Source organism: Athene cunicularia (genome assembly GCF_003259725.1).
Source record: "Athene cunicularia isolate RWA chromosome 7 unlocalized genomic scaffold, athCun1 chr7_part2, whole genome shotgun sequence".
Lineage (NCBI taxonomy): Eukaryota > Metazoa > Chordata > Aves > Strigiformes > Strigidae > Athene > Athene cunicularia.
Window position 1 is genome coordinate 1,505,945 of NW_020799108.1, and position 22,860 is coordinate 1,528,804.

General features: G+C 43.8%; 2 protein-coding genes and 1 long non-coding RNA gene across 3 annotated transcripts; 1 reads left to right on the forward strand and 2 right to left on the reverse strand.

Moving 5' to 3' along the window:
• The first annotated feature begins 1,742 nt into the window (after positions 1 to 1,742).
• Positions 1,743 to 12,565, forward strand: IDH1 (isocitrate dehydrogenase (NADP(+)) 1, cytosolic). Its single transcript, XM_026853254.1, has 8 exons — positions 1,743 to 1,897; positions 3,520 to 3,811; positions 5,535 to 5,640; positions 8,202 to 8,379; positions 8,798 to 8,949; positions 10,015 to 10,155; positions 10,944 to 11,106; positions 11,615 to 12,565. Exons 1-8 carry the CDS (start codon positions 1,776 to 1,778, stop codon positions 11,706 to 11,708), a joined length of 1,248 nt encoding a protein of 415 aa, XP_026709055.1. The 5' UTR covers positions 1,743 to 1,775; the 3' UTR covers positions 11,709 to 12,565.
• LOC113482535 lies at positions 6,056 to 14,203 on the reverse strand. Its single transcript, XR_003398855.1, has 2 exons — positions 13,922 to 14,203; positions 6,056 to 7,195 (listed from the first exon to the last, which is right to left on the reverse strand). It is a non-coding gene; the product is annotated as an uncharacterized LOC113482535 (long non-coding RNA).
• A 20-nt stretch (positions 14,204 to 14,223) lies between these two features.
• SGO2 (shugoshin 2) lies at positions 14,224 to 22,727 on the reverse strand. Its single transcript, XM_026853253.1, has 8 exons — positions 22,532 to 22,727; positions 21,466 to 21,641; positions 21,149 to 21,211; positions 20,454 to 20,548; positions 19,390 to 19,658; positions 16,839 to 18,803; positions 15,567 to 15,693; positions 14,224 to 14,734 (listed from the first exon to the last, which is right to left on the reverse strand). The coding sequence occupies exons 1-8, from the start codon at positions 22,704 to 22,706 to the stop codon at positions 14,524 to 14,526; spliced, it is 3,081 nt and encodes a 1,026-aa protein (XP_026709054.1). The 5' UTR covers positions 22,707 to 22,727; the 3' UTR covers positions 14,224 to 14,523.
• Between the last annotated feature and the right edge of the window lie 133 nt (positions 22,728 to 22,860).

Below are 22,860 nucleotides of genomic sequence, written 5' to 3' on the forward strand. Positions count from 1 at the left end.
CGGCAGGGCCGGGCAGCCTGCGGGCGGAGGGCAGCGCCCCCGGAAAACAAGTGCCGGCAAGATCTCAGCTAGTGACAGCGATCTGCACCGCTCCCGCTGGGAGAGGGCCTGATCTGAAGAGATCTGAAAACCTGAATTGAGGAGCTGCTGCAGTAGTTAATTATTGACTGCAGGCCCGGAGTCCTTCCTGAGGACCAAGGGATATTCGGAAATTCACAGTTTCTTCGCAGCTGCCTTGGCAAAGTGCCTGGGTTAAGTGTATTTCAAGAAAGGTTGCTGTGGGAGAAGGACCTTGCTGACTTCTGGCAGTTTTGGAGAGCATAAAATCAGAGGTGAAGCAAGACAGAAGAGTAGGGAATGTGTGCTCTCTAGAGGAACCTCTTGGCATGTTGACTGTGGTGCACAGAAGAGGGATGCCACTGCAGTGCTGCCCCTGGACATAGAGGAACAGGCGACATCAGTGTTTGAGGAGGGAGAAATACTGGGGCCACGATCAGATAAACATGTAGGATGCTGTCAGAGTTGTCAGAAGCTCCTCTTTCCACGTATGAGTGGACATGTATCTCATTGGAAGCGCATTCCCTATACCTTTGTGTTCTCCTTGTGACAGCAGCACTGTGTAAGTCTGAAGCCAGCCATAAGTATTCTCTTACCAGACAAAATGTTTAATGGATTGGATTTTGGAAATATAGCACAAGTTCAATTTATAAACAAAACAAAACAAAAAATTTTTGAACTGAGGAGCAATCTCCTAATGTGCTTGTAACCCGGGATGCTTGCATTGCAAACCTTACACCTCTGAATAACTTCGTCTAGCTGAGTCAACTGTGTACAGGGGGATGCCTCATTCTGGGTAAAGCAATTCATGGACCTCTGTATCTGTGAAGCTGCAACCTCCAGCACTAGGGCTTGGTATCTCCGTGTAGTATCCTAACAACTGCATACAAGAACGTGGCTGTCTTGGTAGGAGGAACTTGCCAAGTCATAGCTCTTGCATAATCAGAGCTGAGAACTAAGAAACTGGCTGTTGGAAAGCAGGGCACTGTGTTAGAGCTGTTCAGTGGCTTGCAGGGTTGGCTTTTGTGAAGGAACAAAGTGCAAACAGAAGGGCAGAGTTCAAGTTTATTTATTGAGGCTTTATGAACAAATATCTTGGGCAACCTCTGTTCTGTACAGAAAATAAATCTCACCAGTATTTATTTGAACAGCAGAAATAAAGCTTGCTGGGAGAAAGTACTCCTTGATGTGGCCCTTGAATTTCTGTACCTGTTTCCTTCCTTCCTGGGGAAGGAAGCTAATAAAGAAGCTGACAATGAATATGAGCTGTCATTAAAATAATGTCCATTAACCCCCGTTTTTCAGAAAAAAAGGGAAGAAACAAACAACCAGACTAGAACTCAATATCTAAAAATAAAAAAGACTCATCTATTTCTGCGGAATTTGGAGGAAGACTTTGGTCATACTTTCAAATTCTTCTATACAACCATAATTAAAGCGCATGCCCTTAGAACACATGCCCTTAAATCTCAGCTATTAACCTTTATTTTTATCCTTGAATAGATTTCCCTTGGAGCTGGGACTTAAAGAAAAATACCAGTTAGCATGAAATTAAGGATAGACTGTGGTTATTTTCAAGACTTTTAGAATAGATCCTGTATGCTGTGTTAGTACCTCTATTCTAGTTGTGTTGTAAAAATACAGGATACATGTATTGGTAATGTGTGCTGGCAGTTTTTAACTTAGGTTGGGGGTTTTTATGTCTATTGCAGCTCAAGATGTCCAAAAAAATCCATGGAGGCTCTGTTGTGGAGATGCAAGGAGATGAAATGACACGGGTCATCTGGGAACTAATTAAAGAAAAGCTGATTTTTCCTTATGTAGATCTCGATTTGCACAGGTAATGGCTTTTTATGACACCAACAGCCACTTTGTACAGCAATTTGCATGTGTCATTAGGCATTGATCATGTTTCACTTAGCACTGAGAGTCTTACAACTCCTTTTGCACTAGTGCAGAGAGGCTAACTAGCCCTTTCATACTGGTAAAGTTTTCAGCAGAGTCCCCTGGTTAATTTACCTAAGGCACAACCCCATACTCTGGAAAGCATGTGCTCATGGTGAAGGTATTTTGTCAAAGTCTGTTTGAAGCCCCTCTGGGTTTCCTCACAGAAGTAAGCAGTGAATGATTGTGTGTTAGCTTTTTTCTGTACTGTGCCTTTAAGAAGGTTTCTTACTGATACAGCCTGTGTTTTTTATCTCCTCTTCTTGGCTTTCCAGCACCTGGGCAGTCTGCATGGCTTCCTGTAGCCTGAACAATTAGAAACATGGGGTGTTTCAGCCAATCCTCAACTTGAAGCCTAGCATCTGTGGACTCTGAGCAGGTTTATGGCTTCTTGCCATCTCTGTTTGAAGATCTGCCCAGAGGGCAAAAGGGTGGTTGTAGGGTACAGACTCAGCCCTGATGTATGTAAGCTTGAGCTCTGCTGCTGGCAGTGTGAGCTGGCTGTTCCAATTATTCCCTGAGCCTAGGCTCTGCTCCTGCACTCCCTCCTGGAAAAAACAAATACTAGCAGCTGGTATGGCAAAAGGGACAGGCTATCTACAGCCTCTGATCAAGCAGAGCAAATAACCTCTCCTTCTAGCTACTGAGCTATAGTTACTAGAGAAGTATCCAGCTGTATTGCTCCTAGCCATGTGGACAGAGGCCTTCGGTAGTATCTGCCATTATTAAACCCACAAGTCTGACCTCTTCCCCTACTCTTGGAGTCATTTGTATGCCACCTACATCAGACTTTCTGCTTGCTAGTGTTGAGAACCAAGCAAATGGGAACTCAGCAGTGTAATACATGCACATAGTCTAGAGAACATCCTTTTCCAAAGGGGATGGGAGGAGGGAAAGCAGACCCCGGGCTGAGGCAGCACAATGGCTAGATTCATGTACAGTTGGCTATGCTTCAGAGCTGTCCCACACTGGGCACCCGTTGTTCTCCAAGAGCTATTAAAACAGTGAGTGTGGGAAACATGCTTCCCCTGACTGAGGGGAATATTGGCAGTTTTGCTGCCAGGGCAGGGTGGTGGGTCCATTGTCTAGGCAGTTTTTAAGCCTAGTGTGGCTTCATATGCTCAGTACATGAAGGAAGCCAGAGCCCTCAGCACAAGAGTTTTGAAATAAAAGTCCATATTCATCTGGGAATTGTGCTGCTCTATACTGTTAGAATCCCAGACTGAAGCTTCTGTTGCAGGAAGCTCAGAAGGGAAGGCAGTGGAGATACCTGGCTATGTCACATGCTGGCAGAGAGAAGCTGTCCTTCCTCCAACCTCCTGCCAGCAGCAGAAGTATCAGTATAGGAGCCTGTGTTTTCTTCCAGTCCAGCAGCATTTGCACTGGAAGAGGGATGACTTCAGTTATGGCAGAGTGCTAGAACTACACTCACAGGCACATATGGGGTTTTATTTCTTTTCTGTTGGACATGAACAGATGTCCTGGGCAGTACTGATCATCTCTGTGGACTTGTTACAGCTATGATTTGGGCATTGAGCATCGTGATGCTACAAATGATAAAGTAACAGTGGAAGCTGCTGAAGCCATAAAGAAATACAATGTTGGCATAAAGTGTGCAACCATCACTCCTGATGAGAAGAGAGTGGAGGAGTTCAAGTTGAAGCAGATGTGGAAGTCTCCCAATGGGACAATTAGAAACATCCTGGGTGGCACTGTCTTCAGGGAGGCTATTATCTGCAAGAACATTCCCCGGCTGGTGTCTGGATGGGTGAAACCCATTGTCATTGGCCGCCACGCTTATGGGGATCAAGTGAGTCACTTCATTTTTTTTTTTTTTTTTTTTTTTTTTTAATCTGAACAGACTTAGACCTGACTGGTATAGAGCTACAAAGACTTGGACATCCCTGTGCTGTTGCTTTATCCCTTCCATTCCACCTAGCAGTGGATACTTGCTAGCACTTTGTACAGCACCTGATGAAGTGTGGGTTCATGCTTCTCTTCCTTAGGCAGTGTAGCTGTATAAACAGCCTGCCCGGGCCCGTGCTGTGATTAGGTAGGTCTGAACCTAAACACGGGGTATAACTCCTCCAGGTTTTCTTCACCTTCAGAACCATCCTCCCTATATAGCAATGTCTTTACAAAATATCCTCTACACTACCCATCTTCTTGCTTCTCAGAAGGATTTTTTTGGTGGCAGATGTTGCTCACAGCAAACACAGCTCTGAGCAAGTGTTTTTTAGAACTGGGTAAAGTTGCCTGTTGTGTGTGAGTGTCTGTTTTTTTTTTTTTTTTTTTTTTTTTTTTTAACTGTGATCTGCCTCTTAAACGTAAGTATTTATACTGCGCACATCAGGCTATGGTACTGAAGTGAGGAAACATCCTTCATCAGACCACTCCTGGCAGAGGTAGTACAAGGCCATGGAAAGCCCTAGTATGACACTCAGTGTAGCAGCCTTTGGGTAGTCCAGAGGACAAGAATCAACCATACTCTTCTCCATGGGTGGTGGTACATTGTAAAGCGGCCAAGTATAACAAAAGTAAAGTCTTTTAGAAGAGTCAGGTGCTTAAATAGATAGGTAAACCCACAGACTGAGGGCAAGTCATAACATCAACTGAGGTGGAAAGGTAAAATAATAAATTTCAAGAGGAAAATAATTGCAGAGCCCTGACACTAAAAAAGAATGGAGTTCAACATCCTTAAGAGTACTGAATAATTGAGAAGGTCAAAATAATAGCAAACAATAGATTAAGGGGAAGGATTGAAACCCTGCCAAAGTATGAGATTAAAGTGAAAGTAATAATATAAGAACCTGTAAAGGTCATATGAGCAAGACACTTCTGTAACTTCAGAACTTCTTAGGGAACCGATTCCCTCAATAGGAGAGAATGAAAAAGGATGAACTACATGAAAAAGAATGACAAATTTCAAGGAAATCTAACCATACATAGTATTGTTCAGGACAGTTGGTAAGGTGAGACACCATTTAAAAACTTAAAGTACATGTTGGCTCTTCTTTTGAGTCTGTGGAGCTCAGAGGAGCAAAATGTGTATCCATTTAAAGAATTTGAAGAGCTCTTACTACAGGTTGGCCTTTCAAATGCCATGGCTAGAAATAATGGCTTTTATTAAGGTGTTATATGATTCCCCCTTATTCATGAGATATGAATGGCTCTTTTTGAAGCAGGGAAAGGACCCTTTCTACTCACAGACCACACAACACTCTGGATACTTTGCACTTCAAAACTTCAGTGCATCTGCAAAAATACATAGTCTGATAATTGATAGGGCCCAAGAACCTGTAAGCTTTTTCCCTTAGAGGAAAACCTCTTCTGAAACATGCAGGCTCTTGACTACTTCCTTTTTAATCTCTAGTAAAATAATCCAGTGACCACATAGCTGACTAAACAGAGCCTGTTATGCTTTTCTGCACCCTGCCCTCCCAAATGCAGATTGTCTTTTATGGTTCTGTCCTTCTGATAGATAAAATCATCATGGCACTTTTTTTTCTTTTTTTTTTTTTTTTTCCAAACAGTACAGAGCAACTGATTTTGTGGTACCTGGGCCTGGAAAAGTAGAGATGACCTACACTCCAGGAGATGGAGGCAAACCAGTCACATATCTGGTTCATAACTTTGAAAGTACGTATTATCTCAAAGTTGTGATGCAAACTGATATTTTTGGTTTAATTCAACCTTCAAGTATCAGTCAGATTTGATGGTAAAATATGACTGAGGTAGAGTGGGGGAGAAGGTCTGGGCCTTCTTCATTTATCTGGGAAGTACTGAAAGTTACTTGAAATCTTTCTGAGATTGAAGAGGCGTATCAAACACCCAATCATACTAGACTGGTCACGTGTCATGCTCCTTATATGATGACTCTGGTAAAGCACATAATTTTTTTTGCTGTGATCACAGGGAAACTTGCTATCTTGGGCTTGACCTAAGAGGAGATATGTTTGAGAACAACTTGGGTATAATTCTTTGTGTTGTAGACTGCCTTACTGGGCTCTATATATTTTTGCAGTTTGTACCCTTCTTTATTAAGTAGTTGCTATTTTTCAATAGAAATGAGAACTGACACTTGCTCTGCAAGCTGGCAAGGAGGTTTGACAAGGATGCTTTTGACTGTCTAGTCTCTAGCTGCTTTAACAGATGCAGTTCCAAAGGTATTGGTGTCTCTCCTAGCAGCATTGTTGTGCTGGCTGTAGACATTGCTAGGCTCAGAAGGCAGAGTCCTGACATTGCTGGGCTTTGTTGCTCAAAAACAATTACACACGTTGCTAGAACCCAGGGCATTTCTCCAGGGGCAGGATTCAGGAAAATCACACAACTTGTCTTTCTTGCCTATCAGTGATTAAAGGGTTAGGATTTGAACCCTTATGGTGACCTGTGTATGTGAGCATGTGATGTTTTGTTTCTAGCTACAAAGACCCAATACATCCATGTAAACCACAGAATCCTAGTTTGTATGCAGTTGGCTTGGCAAACAGGTACCAAGACTGCCACATGACCGTCTTTTGGAATACTTCATTTCCCTGGCATTCTTGCTAACAGGAGCCTAAATCTCCACTGTCTCTTGTGGCACAGCCTTTCACCTACTTCACTGCCAGTCCTGATCTGTTTTCATTTGGTAGGTGACTGGTGAACCTGTATTGGAGACGTCTGGCAGTTCCAGCTGTTAGTCTGATTCACCACTCCACATTACATCAGTGAGCAGAAAGCAAGGAAGAGCAAAGATGGCAGATTGCTGCTGTTGCTCTGGGGGAACTCCCCTCCCAAAGATAACAGTTGTGCCAGCATATCTCCACGAAGCATAAGTGAAGCTTGTCCTATTGATATACTAATGTGTTCAACCTTGACACTGAATCAAGAGATTTTAGTAGGCAGTAGGATTGATTGCAACAAGGTGGGGTTTTTTACCTATATGCAAGTAAGTATTTGAATAAAACTTAATAGCTGTTGTCCAGCAAGTCAGGGCTCCAGAGGACACAGTCTCTATAGCTGATCAGACCCTGTTCTGTCCTAGACTCACCAAGGGAGGCAGTGGGGCTGTGTGGGTTTTTTGTTGGTAACAACAGGAATTTAATTCCCTGCCAATATCAACTTCAAATGACCTTGCTACCTTGGCAAGCAGATAAACCTCCTCTGGCTTCCCCTCTTCATTCTGCATGCATGTCTATATAGTAACAACCATCTGGAAGTAAAGACAAATGGATATTAGGAAAGGATATTTTCAAAAACAATAAATTTGGTGTTTCCAGAACAAAGATCAAGGCACTGTACAACAGATTAAGGAGGTGATGGTAGCGAGGTGCTTAAAATTAAGTACATGGTATCTACTTTTCACTAGAAATACAAAGAGCTGTGCTCTGAAGATGACAAAGGTTTTTCGTGAAGTCATAGATGCTGCTTTTTCAGCCTTTCCCATGATATAAACGCTGCTTTCCCCCAGATGAGCTGGGCTGTAAGTTTAAGTTTAAAGCACTTCCATTCAGGCTGCCAATGCATCTGCATTACACAATCTAAGTCATGTGAGTGTTGGTAGTTCTGAGAGCTGCCTCAGGACTTTCACTCACACCCAGACAGCTGCCATGTTCTTCCTACAACTTGGTGGAAGTGAGCCTGAGCAGGTGAAAACAAAGCTGCAGGGTAGGCCAAACACTGAAAAGGTGGAGGAATGCATGTGAGGACTTGTATACCTGAGCTAGGTAAAGCAGCCTCTGACTGCTGGAGTTAATTCTGCAGTGCAGTCAAAGCCTGAAGGTACAAGGCACTTAAGATGGGAGCCATCCTATTTCTAGCTTTGACTGACACCCCTGTACCAAACTTCTGTGTGCTGCTTTGATGGAAAAGTACTCTATTATTTATATGGCTAATAGTTCAAGCACACTCATTCCTGTCACAGTTCTGCTGTTTAAGATGGATTAGCAAGAAACCTCTTAGGGGTATTAGATCACAGTATTAAGCTGTAAAACAAAACCGCCTTCCTATCCATGTGTCATATAGCTGCTGGAGATTTGAGGTGATAGTGCAAAGTGAATCTTCTCCTGAAAGAACTAACCTTAAATTAAGAATGACATCAGGACACCTGGGGATGACACCAGCCTGCCTGCCTGCCAGAGTATGCTATGGGGTGACTGTCAAATCCTTAACCAAAACTAAATCTAGTTGATTCCTATCTGTTCTTCCTCTACTAACAGGCTGTGGTGGTGTAGCCATGGGAATGTACAATCTTGACCAGTCTATCAAGGATTTTGCCCACAGTTCCTTCCAAATGGCACTGTCTAAAGGCTGGCCCCTCTACATGAGCACCAAGAACACCATCCTGAAGAGATACGATGGCCGCTTTAAAGACATCTTTCAAGAGATCTATGACAGGTAACTAGAATAGTTTTATACTTCCTACTGCAGTGCATAAGTCTGCAGCAGGAACATCCTCTCCAGCCGTGTGAGCTGTTACAGTTAATTCAGCATTTTCAGATACTCAGCAGCACTTGGAGGGGGTGTATGTATTTCCTGTCACAGTCATCCTTGTCCTGCAGGATATGGTACTCAAATGTTTAAAGTTCTGTGGCAGTGGTTTTCATCTCCTAATGGAGTCACAGATTCTCTATGGGCTCCTCTGTGGCTCTGAAGCAGACTTGCAGTGGCCTAGCAAAGCCAGCAAGGGAAAAAGAGTAAAAATTAGGCACGTTTCTTTTAAGTTGTTTGGTTGTTTTTTTTTTCCCCACTCATCTCTATGCACAATGACTTGTTTTTATCTATATGACAAGGTGTCCTGGTTTTTGTTTCCTAGAGAATACAAGTCCCAGTTTGAAGCCAAAAAGATCTGGTATGAGCATAGGCTCATTGATGACATGGTTGCTCAGGCCCTGAAATCTGAAGGAGGCTTTGTCTGGGCCTGCAAAAACTACGATGGGGATGTGCAGTCTGACTCTGTTGCACAAGGTATGAGATGTTTCCTGTGCTGTGCTGAAGTAGGCTCAGTAGCAGTCTCTCAAGACCTTGTGTCATATCTTATGTAATGGCCCAGGAGGTAGTGTTGGGTCTCAGAATTTACATTTCAAACCTGTGGCTAGTCATAGACATACCAGGCAGGTAAAGAATTTCTGATTTCACTTTTGCAAGAAAATCCATTGAATGCAGACCGTGTAGTTGCACTTCTTTACCAAATGGCAGTTCCTACCAACATAAGATTGGCTTTCCAGTCTAATGGAGGGTATCCACACAGCTGGGATTCTGTCACTGACAGCTTGAGTTAAGCTGACTGGTGGTGAGTGTACTGGCAGGTGCTCTACAAATAAGTAAGAAAACCTTCAGGACCTAAAGATACCTGTTGGGTGTAAAGAGACTGATATGTTTAACTTTACAGACCTCTAGTGCTTGATCAAAATCATATAGCCAAGCTGCCTGATGCCAAAACAAACATGGATGCAGAAACCCACAGGACAAGTGTGTGGCTTTATGTAATATGCTCTTCCTAAAGTAATGTCAGTAAACTGCCTCCCATGGCACAAGGATGTGTGTTGGACTACGAACAAAGACACATTTGAAGACACAGACCTCTGAAACCTACAGGGTTAGAACTGATGTGAATGTGCAGTTTTGCCAGCTCATGGTTCCTTTCACTAGAGCAGATGCCCTTGATATGGGCAGGTTTGTTTCCTATCACCCTGTGGGGAAGAGAGTGATTAGCAGCCCAACACTGTTTATTTAGGATTCTTTGTTCTCATACTGCACCTTTTCAGTAAAAATCTGTCCAGCAAGTTAGGCAAGAATACCAATTTTCTTGAATTGGTGCAGAATGTCTGCGTAACTATATCGAATGGTTCAGCAGCACTTTCTGTTCAGACAAGCTGTTATTTTGACGTGTAAGGACTAGCCAGTTGCAGAAGCACTGCTGTTCAGGAATACTCACGTCAAGGCTTGGAGGGTGTAGGGGGACTGTAGGATGGGGGAATTTAAGGGTGCTGTCCAAAGGAGATGCTGAACTTTTTAAACTGTATCCCATAGGCTATGGCTCCCTGGGGATGATGACCAGTGTGCTGATCTGCCCTGATGGCAAGACTGTTGAAGCAGAAGCTGCTCACGGCACAGTTACTCGTCACTACCGCATGCACCAGAAAGGCCAAGAAACCTCCACTAACCCTATTGGTGAGCTGCTTTTCACCACCCTTCAGTGAGCTCTATACATGAAAGAACAGGTTTGGGGTAAGAACATCTGCACCCTTTCTGCAGAGAATTACACCACTGAGTGGTAAAACTGGTAGTTTGTAATGCATTTTTCTTCCATGGAGACAGCTGCAGCCTAGAGCAAAAACAGGCTGGAAAGGAGTGAGTGTGAGCAATAATCTAGACCTAATGTAGCCTTTGAGACATGTTCTAACTCTTCAGCAAACGATGGACTTAAAGCCACAACAGCTTTAAGGTTTAGGCTGGTTGTTTTTTATTTGACTCCCCTTCCTAATGTTCCAAAAGACCCAGCCAACCCCAAAACCATGTACATACTTAAAGTGTAAGTATACTTATAATAGGACACGAGGGAAAAAATCCTCTATAACTGCATAGGAACCAGAGTGTGATGCAATACCAAGAAGAAGACTGCACGCTTCTGTTATAAGGACAACTTTCTGTGTAACCACAGAGTCCTACCACTGGTCATTCTTTCTGACTCGGGCAGGAACAAAGTCAGGTAAAATGGCAAGTGCAAAGAGATTGCTGGAGGCAGTGCGTAGTTTCCAGGGTTTGCTATTCTATAGAGCTGCACAAAATGCAAAGGATGCCTAGATGAAGATACATGTTCTCTTTCCCATACCAGATTTTTCTCTCTTCTATCTGTTTTCAGCTTTATTAATATTTAAAAATAATTACTGTTCCATATGACAGTTTAGAACAATGTCCAGGGAGTTTTAGAAGGACAGTAATATAGTGTTCTCTCTCAGCCTCCATTTTCGCATGGACAAGAGGACTAGCTCACAGGGCAAAGCTGGACAACAACACTAGCCTCAAGAACTTCGCAGTTGCCCTGGAAGAAGTCTGCATTGAAACTATCGAATCTGGCTTCATGACAAAGGACCTTGCTGCATGTATCAAAGGCCTGCCCAAGTAAGTGTATGAAGTAATCAGCTGTGTTTAGAGGAGGCTGTTTTTTCTGAATAGCATTTGCTGGAAAGTTATTTTAGTATGGTGAAGAATTGCTGGAGTCTGGTCACAGAACAGGGCTCATCTATATACCCAGTGTGGTACGCACAGAGGAGACACTCCCTGCCCCAAGTAGCTTAGTCTAGGTTGCTCTGTCCCTGTTACTGTACCAAATGCACAGGGAGAAAAATGAAGAAGAAACTGCAAAGATTTCTCTTATGACAGGCTGGCTACATTAGCCAGATCCTGCCCTGTCTGTTCATGAGGATGGAGACCTACTTCACTCCAAAATACCACCTGGCTACCTCTTATCTGGAGCCTTTTGGTAAAAACCATCAGCCTGATGAGTAGAACTCCTTTGTTTTAGAGGCAAGACTTAGTTCTTTGAACAGTCTTCCCCTGTTTTGAGCATTTGAGTGGCTTTACAACTAATGTCTGTCTTGTTTTCTTCCCCTCCCCATTCCTGCTGCAGTGTCACACGCTCTGACTACCTGAACACCTTTGAGTTCATGGACAAGCTTGCTGAAAACTTGAAGGGGAAGCTGGCCTCTCTGCCCAAACTTTAAGGCACAGGTTCTACTCAAGCTACACTAGCAAAGCATCTCACACTTACACCAGAGTAAGTGGCACTGTATCACACTGTAACATTTCAAATACTACAAAATGAACATGTACTTTTTAAAATGTTTAAAAGACCCTGTTTTCTTAAACCCTTTGAGCTGCTGGGCTAGTCCTTACTTTTGCTAAGCAGCTGAATGTGATAGTATTCAAGCTCAGTGTGAGTTTGCATTCTTAATGACATTCACAGCAGACCTGAGGTTTTTCTCCCATGACTTTGATCTGTGTTTCTTTTCTCTCTTCCTATCAGACTGAAAGCCAGTCTGTGTCACAGTTCTGGTCAAACCAGTGGTGACTTACTGTCCAACGGACCTTAGAAATCGGAACAGTCCTCATCTCTCCATCACTGTTCCCTGGGTATAAGTGAGCTTATGGGGCTATGCCAGCTCTACTGCAGCCCCTCTTATTTTATCTTTTAGTGCCAGCCAGAGCATAGTATCCTGATACTAAGGGAGTTAGTCCCACTCCTCCAGTCAGGACTGTGGCATTTGAGAACAAGCACTTAAATGTTAGAAACAAGCCCTTTAGGCTAAGAGCCTAATAAAGCCATGCTGTGGTGTCTAAATGCAGGCTATGCATTTATAGTCCTTCTGACTGGATGTGAAACACAGAAACTGTTACCTCTTTCCCCTACCCAATTCATAAAGGTGCAAAACTTTTCTCTGGTTGTCTGGGCTATTGCCCCCGTCCTGTTGTGATACAGCAAGTCAGACTATGACTGTGAAAAATTATTCCATCCATGGTATTGTGTTTGGGTTTTTTAAAAAATATTTTAGTTCAGACTAAAATAAAAGTTTTAACATTCTTTGTGTCTGAAACTTTCCTTTGTGTGATTAGCAGATATGGAGAAATTTTGCCTCAGACTCCAGTACCTTTCAGTACAGTCTGGTACATGCAGTACATAATCTCTCCCTTAAGAGTTTTAATTAGTTCTGACACAGGGCAAGATGTGATTCTGTAGTGTGGTGGAAAGCATCAGGTAATGCACAAAAATGTGAAGGTACTACTTCTATTGAAGTTTTGTTTTGGCACTAATATAAACAAGCTGAAATACTGCCACTCAACAAAGAGCAGAAACTGGTTATACATGAGACAAACTCACCATGCAGCTGACTGTGTGTTGGTTAGGGCAGAAATGCAACATTAGACTAGATCAGGTAGTATTAACATTTGTTTTGGAATGAGTATGTGTTTGAAACACAGCTCTACAACTGCTAGCAGCTGTCACTGTTCCGTCAGTATGAATGAACACAGTAGTCTACTGTTGTTACTTACATAAATGTGTAAGAAGTGCAGCTGGAAAAAAGCCCGTTGCTGACCCATAGAAGCAATGGGAACAATCCTTAGGAATATCTGGAGATCTATGTTCCTGCCTGGCTTCTGCCCTCAGTAGTTAAAATTACTGTGCCAGTCAGACAGGTCATGCTACAACAGCACTTCTAACCTGTTACAAGTTCCTACCTGGCTTCCAGAGTTTGAGTACCAGCGACACCTTAGTACCTTTAAGGAAATTGAACAAATAAATAAAGGAGACTTTTTAAATCTTACACTTTATTTTAATAACTGAAATGTAGCTTAAGTGTAAGCAATAGCATTTATCTGACTGCAGATGACACTATTTTCCCCCTGTACTAAAGTTTTTCCATCTTCTGGAGGGCTCTGCAGAGTACAGCAAAACCCAATCTGTCCTCATGAACTAATGGATGTGGCTGAAGTACCAATGAGAGAAAGGAACATGTCTCCATGTTGGAAGAAGTAGCACTAAGTGTGGGCATCATAAGAATGCCCTGCTCTGTCATGGAGAAAGAGGAAACACTTTTCCTGCTTCCAAGGAGACACATTCCCTTCCCCTTTACTATTAATACAATCACTTCTTTTCACCACTACTCCCTCAAACATTTAATATCAATAACCTTCAAAGTCAGACACCAGTAGACCCTAAAGAAGTGAAGTGCTGGAGGCCAGCCTGCACTCAAGTCTGCAATGGAAAAAAGCAGAGGATTTCCTGAAACATGCTTGTCTGCTTCCCAGTACACCAGCTGCTCCACAGTGCTCTTGGGCAGGGCCCTTGTAGCTCCCACCACCAGTAGTAGCTCTTTACACCACAACTCCCATCAGCAGACCCCAGCAAAAGTTGTCTTCAAAGTATAGCCTAGCTTACCTGTAGTGCTGACACTGCTGTAGTTAGGACACAGATGCAGTCTAAGTATTGTGTGCTTGGCACTGGTGGAAGGCTCTTGTTTCAACTCCATAATTAGGCAAATCACCACTGACAGGAGATAGAGTGAGAGGGGCTATATCAGTTATTTGCCACAGCTCCCTTCCAGAACAGCAGAAAGCACCAACATCTAGGGCTGTCTAAGGCTTCAGTAGTCAACCCTAAATGTGACTTCCCTGCGGACTGCTCTACCCCTCCAGAAGCCACCTTTTGCAGGAGGTAATGCTAGGCTTGCTGTCAAAAGCCTGGGCTGCTGCAACTCTTTCATGCCCTTTCAGCAGCCCCTGTGGGTGTCTGCAAGGCTGGAAGATCAGCCCTCCAAGGTGTACTCTCCCCAGGCTTGTGCAAAAAGACTGCAGACAAGCACCCCAGCCTTTAAAGGTGGAGGAGGGGAGGGTGGGGAATGAATGTCACAGAACTTGTATAACATCCACATAGGAGACTTTATTTATACTTCAAAATTAAAATAAAAAATAACCTATGCAAAACATTAGAGATATTCTAGCAAAGACACTCAAGCCCCTAAAAGCTTGTGGGCTGCCTGTTCAACCACTATTTAATTCTGGCTCCATGTCTCTTCTCATTGTTACTAGCTCGCCTGCCTTGGCACGGGGACATCCTTCAGGAAGCCATTCTTTTTCCTCTTCGAACTTATTGGTCGTTTCCTTGGCTTGGGCAGTTTTCTTCTTTTTGGTTTTGTAGAGAGGGGAGCGGAGGAACTCGGTGTTTGTGAACGGGTCACCCCGCCTCAGTTTCCTGCGGAACCAAAAGGGTTAGACTGAACTATCAATGTATTTTTGAATACATGTATGATTTCAGTCTCTAAAGTTTCTGATTTTACTGAAATTTTTCCACTATAAGATGACTGAGTGGTACAGTTTGTCATCCAGTACAGGAACAGCTGTACCAGAACAGAGTACTTTCTGACCCAGTATAGCCAACTCCTCACAGGAAGTTCAAACTGTGACACTTAGGGAAAAAAAAAAACCACAGTATTGCCCAGCAACGTAACCGTTAACAAAGTCATCATTTTAGGAGTTAAATGGTTCTGTACAGTTTCTTAGGGAAAAGATGTAGCTACTTGTTTAGGTACTCATATCTGCCAGAAAAAGCAGAGATACAGCCTGCTCACAGGGTAGAGCCCTCCTCAAAACCTAGCATTTATTTCACTGAAACCCAATTAAAATGGAAGTATTACTTAGTTTTTGTCTAAAACTCTAGATATCACAGAATGGCAGCAAGTGAAATCAGGGCTTTCACTTAGCTGTCTTTATTTAGCCTGTATTTTATCTTCACACTAATCCCTCATTAGCACTGGAATACCAGAGATGCAGTCTAAGAGATGTGCTTATTTCAGTGAGTAAAATAACATCTTTGGTAGCTTGCTACCAGAAGCCTGCACATGCATCTGTGGTAATGCAGAATTTTGGCTTAACCACACTGGGGTAGAAGAGGAGGGTCACAGAAACACAAAGAGTAAGAGAAACTTAAAGTGACAGAGGGTCCAGCCCTGGAGAGTGAGCACATGAGAGCAGAGCAGGGGGTTGCAGCATGGGAAGTCATGGGAAGGAATAGTTTAAAATCCAACCTGTTGAGTTTTGGCTCTGCGTAGCAGGCTGGGTCCCGTCTCCGCCTGGGTAAGTATCCTGTCACTTCTTCCAAGCTGGAGGAAGCCACAGTCCTGGCATTGGTCAAGTCCTGCAGTGGCCTGATCTCTGCAAAGGCAGACATACACATGAGTTGATCAAAGTGCTTCCAAATAATTTTCAAATATCCTAAGAAATACAGCTGTTAAATAGAGAACAGCAGTATTACCATTACTGCACCATCCTGAATCCAACCATGTTCCCTCTGAACTCAGGATACCCTCAAAAGTCAGCTCATGAATTGAATTAGGTTCCTCACTGAAAAAATACAGGTCACTAATACTTCTAGTATGATTGGGCCCTGGTGTAGTAGAAGAATGATGCAAAAATTAAAGTTGATAGTTAATGCCCAGGAGCTTACAGCCTGGAGGAGGAAGCAAGTTTATGGCACCTAACCAACCTGCAAGACCTCCAGCAAGACACAGGACTCTGCCATTGTTTCCTGAAGCTTTCAAAGTGAAGTCAGCCAAGAGGGGGAGGGCAGGAGAAAAAACTTCCTCCCTCCCTACAAAGTACAGCCCACTCTAGCTAGAATAGGCCTGTTTGTCAACAGCTACAGCAAGGAAAAACCCCACAAAACAACTCTCTTTACAGAGAATCCAGTAACAACAAGCTCCCGAAGGCTCAGCTTAACTATCATATTACCAGCCACGGGATGACACCCCTCCAAATCCTTTTAAAAAAACAAACCAGAAAAACATAACCAAGAAAATTAGCCCCTGATGAATTTCCATTGAAGATACCACCTAGAGGTATAGCCTGAAACGTTGCAGCAATAACCATTCTGTACCAAAAACCTGCCATCTTCATATTCTGCACCCCAATAACTCTAGTAGGCAGGGTCAGCATCAAATTATACTTTTCAACTGCTTAAGGAACAGATTTTCTAAATTGACAGGCACACCCTGTAGATAACAAGAGCGGTAAAACAGGATTTGTAGCACATACTCCTAGTCTTTCCCCAATATCTGTACATTAACAAGTGACCAGAAATTCTTACAGGAATGCTGATAAATTAGAAGCAAATGCAGCCACAGAAATGACTAGCCAGCACAAGTGGAAGCATAAACGGTATACTGGAAACTGATCTTTAACTGTAAAAAAAAATAAAACAAACCCAAAGGGAGGGGAGCACGAGTAATAAAAGCACCGGCTGCATGGATTCTTGGCACTCATCTCCAAACACATATCCCCTCCCCTAGCCTACCACCTACCAGGTTCCTGTGAAGGTGAGTTCTGAGAACTTGATTCAACCAGGTTGCTTTCCCCAGGTACTCCCTCTGCAGACTTTTCTTTAAATATCAGGGAGCTTTCCAGCCAAACAGAGGATTTCTCTGGCGTTCTGTTGTCCACTGTAGTTAAGCTCTTGGAAACTGGTACATGTGTAAGCCTGGATCTGACAGGCGAAGCTGTAGAGCAGGTCACAGGGGAGGATTCAAGACTGCATGAAAGGTCCCTAAGATTATTTGTAAGCGGTATCTCAGCTATCTGCTTCTCCAGGAAGGCATCTGGCTCAGACAGCAGATCTGTAATGCAGGAAGACTTCCTCATCAGGACAGTCTGCTTGGATGCAAGCTCTGCTGGATTTCCAATGAGCACCTTGGCACCATCACTTTGTCTAGCCAGGGAATCAGTCTCTGGAGGTCTAGAGGTGTTCCTCTTCCTCTGAGGCTTTGGTTTGGGATAGGCCTCTTTTTCTGAAGTATTCATGTTGTTGTCAACTTTAGATTGCCTCTTTTCTTGAAGGCTCCCTGTCTGGTTTTTATTGCTCTGAGCAGCTACCATCCTCTGAACTCTGGGGATTTTGCTCGCTTTGCTTCCAGGAAGAGACCTGGGAGTTACAATTTCACTCCCTTCCAAATCTGTCTGGACACAACCCAGGTTTCCTGCAAGATCCAAAGGACCGACAATATAAGATTTCCTGCTACTTTTAAGATTACCTGGTGAATCCTTTGTGCTCTCCTTAGCTATTGCTCGAGCATCTACACATGGCCCAAAAGCATCAACTTCATTTCTCTGATCACTACAACTGTTTTTCCTGACAGTCATCTTCCTGCTTGTCTGGCTTCTTTGAGGCTGTTTTTCAGCTTTGGCCTCCAGTATTTTCACACCGTTTGGCAGATTCTCCTCCTCAGAGTTATCTCTTTGCCTAATTACTCTAGTTTTTCTGTTGATTTTCTGTCGGGTGCTCTTTGAGCTCATGCTTGAGTTCTCTTGCAAAGCACAGGCACTTGAGGTTTCTTTCCTCAAGAAAAGTGAATTTTGTAGACTGGAATCATTTGAGGGAACTTCATGACTTGAGAAAGTATGAACTGGGCTTTTTAACAAGCTCTCCATACTCTGGATCTCAAGGATAGCTTCCGCCTTAGCCTGTTGCAGTAAGTCACCTCTTCCAAGACCCTGCAGCTGTGGTGACTCCACCACATATGTTCTTCTGCGATCTTGGACTTCACCACAAGAGTAGGAATGTTGCTCCCCATCACAGTGTCTGTTCTTCCCGTTGAAAGACCCCATGCAAGCCTTCTGCCTCTTCTCAGAAACTTCAGACTCACTAGAACGTGTTGTAACTTTTGGCTGAAGAAGCTTCTTCACATTTTGAGCACTCTCTTCACCTTGAGGTATATCAGGACTACTTTCTGCATTGTTTTTAATTGCGTTTGTTTTCTTTTTTCCTGTGCTTGCTTTTTTAACAGATGTTTTCTTACCAGTTTTACGATTACCTTTGCTTTTGACCTTTACAGGAACAAACTCGGGGACTTGGCTATAGCTGGGGTCCGTTTCAACACCACACCCAGTTTCTTTAGCCTGTGGCTGATCACAGAAAATCTCTTTACCTAAAGATTTTCTATCAGGAATAACAGTGATTTGAGTAGGTGAAACCAGGGAGCTGGGAGATTTCAGCTGCAGCTGTGTGTTGCTCTTTCTGGAGCTGCTGCTGTCCTTTGTGATACTCCACTGATCTGCCTGAGTGGAACTGACACCTGGAAAGACATCAACAGCAGAAGATGGAGTGCTTGTTGCAAACAGGGTGGACCGCTTTCTCCTTTGAGTAATATGCCCTTGTGAGAGACGATCAAAGAGATGTTTTGCCATCTCATTGCTCTCTTTTGAAAGAGGCTGACTTTCCCAGGCAACCGCTGACAAAGCATTGGGATTTTGTTGGGTGGCGCAGGTGGTCTCTGTTGGAAAGAAAAAAATAATTCCTAAGACTGAGAAATGCAGCAGGCAAATGTCAGCTTTGCCCATACCAGTAAAAACCATGCCCCACACACTGCCACAGATCTAGAGTATAGATAAAGCATGATTGTCTCTACAGGAACTCTCCCAACTTACTGTGTAACAGAATAGCTCAGCTGGCTCCACCCAGAACACAAAGGCAGCCCAAAGCAAGAGCCCTTAAGCAGCTCAAATACTTTAAGAATGCTCCTGATCTGCACGAGAGCTATTTATATGGCAAATCTACAGGAACAGAAGGTGTGCATCTAGTCAGATTCTGCACCTTCAGACATTTCTGAAAATCTTATGTAAGCTCAGTGTCTGATGCTCAGAAAGTCTGAGTGATCCTGAGCTACTGCAAGCATCCCATTCTGGGATATATGTAATTCTAGCAATATCAGTGTCATTGAACCATGCAGTTCCTAACAGTCACTAGGAGCTGCTAGAGTGATGTTAGGAGCTAACTGGAGATATGGCACTGCAGTAATTCATTTCTGAACACGGACATGTAAAGTCATACCAAGAGAACAATAGAAGATGCAAAATTACCTCTAAAGATGCAAAAGTCAAGAAAAGTTTCTTGTGTTTGCATTGCTTCAGTTGGCTTCTTCCCATTCTCTTCCCAGTGGGACTGAGACTTCTCAGCAGGCTGTGGTTGCAAAGCATCTTTGGAGGCAATGGGCACAATTTCCAGGGGCTCATTAGAAGCAGGTCTCTGGAGACCTAATAAGGATGTCTGTACTGCTGTGGAGTGGCTACCTTGCTGTCCTGCATCACACACCTTGGAAATGGGCACCCTCATTGGCATCCCTCCAGCCCTGAGGAGAAAGAATAACAGCAATGGATCATGTTCCATACCTGTGACAGGCCCCAGAATCCAACAGAATAGCTACAGCTTTCACCTCCATCAAGAGTTGCTGAAATTCATTTCTGAAGGCTTCAAGTGCTGAAGAACACACACTGCCCGGCCAGGACAGATTTCCCATTTTTGTGCAAGCACAACTCATAAGGAAAACACACCACCGTGGACACAGAGCAGAAGAAAAATACACTGGGGCAACAAGGAAGTAAGGCCTTTCAGTACACAGATTGTGACCACAGGTTCACCTCACTGTGGAACACCAACGCAACTGCCTGGAGGCAAGTATGTGGGCAGCTCTAAGGGCTCCCCTGTGTTCAAAGGGGAGACTAGACGGAGGAGAAACAGAACTTCAAATGTACTTTGAGAGATCCTACTCTGTCTTTCCAAAACACAAGTTTACATCATACGATTAGATAACTATTAAGCATTTATATGTAACAAACATCAAAGCAGCCAGCTATGGCACTTGCCCACTTGAGCAAATCTTGCAGTGCTCACCAGCTACAAAGGAAAAAACTACCTAAAAGCAATGCACTTTCACACGAAGAAGGAAGAAATTTATGCACAGACTTGGCATTAGGACAAATAAAACAAATAAGTGGCAGCAGAAAGACAAGAGTAAAGAAAAACATCAAGCAGTGATGGTTTAGAGAAGACATCTCATGTAAAACAGACAACTGGGCACACACATATAACACAAGAGTAAGTTTAGCATGATGAGCTTGGTGGTATCTGACATTTTAAGGCCCACCTCATAAGCTGACCATCTGCAATATCATCGGCCCAGCTATCTTCAGTCACACTGCTCTTCTGGCCATTGGACAAGGATGCAGAACTTGTATGGAACTGGAAAGCAGAGAAACAGAAGGGTGGTTTAAAGCTCTTGCAATCCCCTGTGCAGCCTCCTGCCCAGAAACAGCAGAAGCTCAGTTTCACCCTGCAAAGTATGTCAAATACTGACTGTGACCCTCTCCCATTTAAAATTGCACAAATTACAGAATAAATTGCAGTAGAGTCAGATTCTGTCTCCACAGGCAGTGAAGATGAAGTTAAACTAGTTCAGATAATATGAATCTAGGAAGCAGAAATATTTTCCCATCCACAAGACAGGACATATGCAAAGTGTCCTATGCCCTATCCCAAGTTGCCATGGCAATACTAAAAAAAAGAAATTGGAAAGAAGTCACAACCTGTCATAGCAGAAGAGCCTACTGGCCAATACAGCCAATGACCCTGAGGAAAGCAGTTTAAAACCGTAGACTTTCCTACAGAAGTTACCCTGTAAATTGTTAACACCAAGCTAAAATGGGGATGCAGCCAGCACAATTCAAGCAAGCAAAGAAAAACAGCTAAAGCATCAAACACTGAAGTGATCAGGCAACACAAAGCATAAAACAAACACAGCCCTCTTCCCAGAGCAACCTGCTCATGTTTCCCATGATTTACCTCAGACAGCTGGGCCATCTTAACTGCAGCCATAAGGTTTTCAAGTTCTTGCAAGGTGTTATTCTATGTTGAGGTAATAAAGAGAAACAATAAAGACATTAAATCAAAAGATTTATTTCAGCAACAGTGCTGGTAGCCAGAGCAAGGCACACTCCAGGGAGAACACAGCTTGGAAGAAAGAGTAAACAGATGAATAGTGACATTTTTCACACTCAGACAGTATGGACAATCAGGGACAGCTCCTTCCTCCCAAGACTGAAATGCTAGTGCTGCATACCTTACCCCTCCCCATGCCAGCCACACTGTTGGCAACATACCAGGAAAGAGAGCTTGTGCCGCAGCACAGCGTTCTGGAAGTGGCACTGCTCCACCTCCTTCTGCAAGATGGTCTTCTCCTGGGTGAGCCGCTGTGCATTGGCTTTCTCCGCATTGAGGGCCAGGGCCAGTGCTTTATTGTTGTGCTTTAGGGAGACTTTAATAGTGGAGGAATTGTCTGTAAGGGATAGAGAAATATCACACGAAATCAGCATCCAAGGTCTCATCCATGCCTCTTCCCTCATCATACTTCCTCTTCCCAGAATAGCCTCCCCCAAGCTCAGATCTCTAGAACTCAACAGCCCCCACACAAAGTCAGCAGTATAATGCCTTCCAGCAGTAGAAGTCTACAGAGAAGAGCAGGAAAAATAACCCACAACACTTCAGACATACACCCCCTCCAGCCTCTGTGGATTGCATGATGGCATGAATCAGGTGCTGAGTTTAGAAAGATACGGTTCTGACTTTGAAGAAGTCACCTATAGCTCTAAGCCCTCATCTCCATCCAAAAAGAGGGAGAAAAACCTACTTTCTTCTGTAGTAGCCCTTGAGCAGATTTAGATCTGTATTTCCCCATTTCGAAACAAATAAGAGAAATATCTAACTTTTTCATGGTAGTCCAAATTATCTCATGCACCGTCACTGCATTATTCCCCCCATAAAAGCAAATCACAGTTGGGCTAGCTTCTGCATAAATACTAAAATATTTTTCACCCCTCTTATTTTGCTGTTTGGACCCTGAGGACTCAGTTACCCAGGCACAGCTGTCTCATGCCATCCAAGATGCTGCCAAGCAACCTGGGGTCCCCCAGCTGCTGCTCCAAAGGCTCTGCATTAAACCCGCCAGCCACAGATACACCTCAGACACCTATAAGCACCGCAAGTGGCACTTGACACTCATCTGCAGGGTACTAAATTCACTTGAAACCCACAAGCAGAGAAGCAGCTGTTAAATATAAGCTCTTGGTAGGAGACTGCTGTTCACCACCACGGCCATGGCCAAAGGCACAGTTACAAGCTGACGTAGCTGCCAGCCTCAGCACGTGCTGCAAGGCAAAATGCACTCACTAATGATTTTCGTTTTGATTTTTGATGCAATAGAGGCATTCAACTTTGCAGTCCTCAAGACACCCTTTTTCTTCTCCCGCATCCGCTCTCTTACACCACTGAGGCTGAAGAAGGATGTTTCGGAAGCCTCCCAAGATGCCATAGCTGGAAAGAGAGACAAGATTAACCCCCGCATTCTTGCCCTTCAGCAAGTCCTCACCGGCCAAGACTCACACTCCCCCCGAGAAGCGTATCTGCGGCCTCGCCCCCACCCCCGACCCCTGCACCGCGCCACACCTCGCCCCAAGCTGCTCCCGGGCACGGCGACGGCCGCGGGCCGGCACAGGCGA

What these genes read in the sequence shown, in the direction of transcription:
- IDH1 (XM_026853254.1), top strand. Translation starts at nt 1,776, where the DNA reads ATGTCCAAAAAAATCCATGGAGGCTCTGTTGTGGAGATGCAAGGAGAT. An exon ending in GTCTGACTCTGTTGCACAAG is followed by an intron (nt 8,950 to 10,014) that starts GTATGAGATGTT and finishes TGTATCCCATAG; the next exon opens with GCTATGGCTCCCTGGGGATG. An exon ending in TGTATCAAAGGCCTGCCCAA is followed by an intron (nt 11,107 to 11,614) that starts GTAAGTGTATGA and finishes TTCCTGCTGCAG; the next exon opens with TGTCACACGCTCTGACTACC.
- SGO2 (XM_026853253.1), bottom strand. Translation starts at nt 22,706, where the DNA reads ATGCGGGGGTTAATCTTGTCTCTCTTTCCAGCTATGGCATCTTGGGAG. An exon ending in TGACTTTTGCATCTTTAGAG is followed by an intron (nt 18,804 to 19,389) that starts GTAATTTTGCAT and finishes TCTTTCCAACAG; the next exon opens with AGACCACCTGCGCCACCCAA. An exon ending in GCAGAGCCAAAACTCAACAG is followed by an intron (nt 14,735 to 15,566) that starts GTTGGATTTTAA and finishes TTGGTTCCGCAG; the next exon opens with GAAACTGAGGCGGGGTGACC.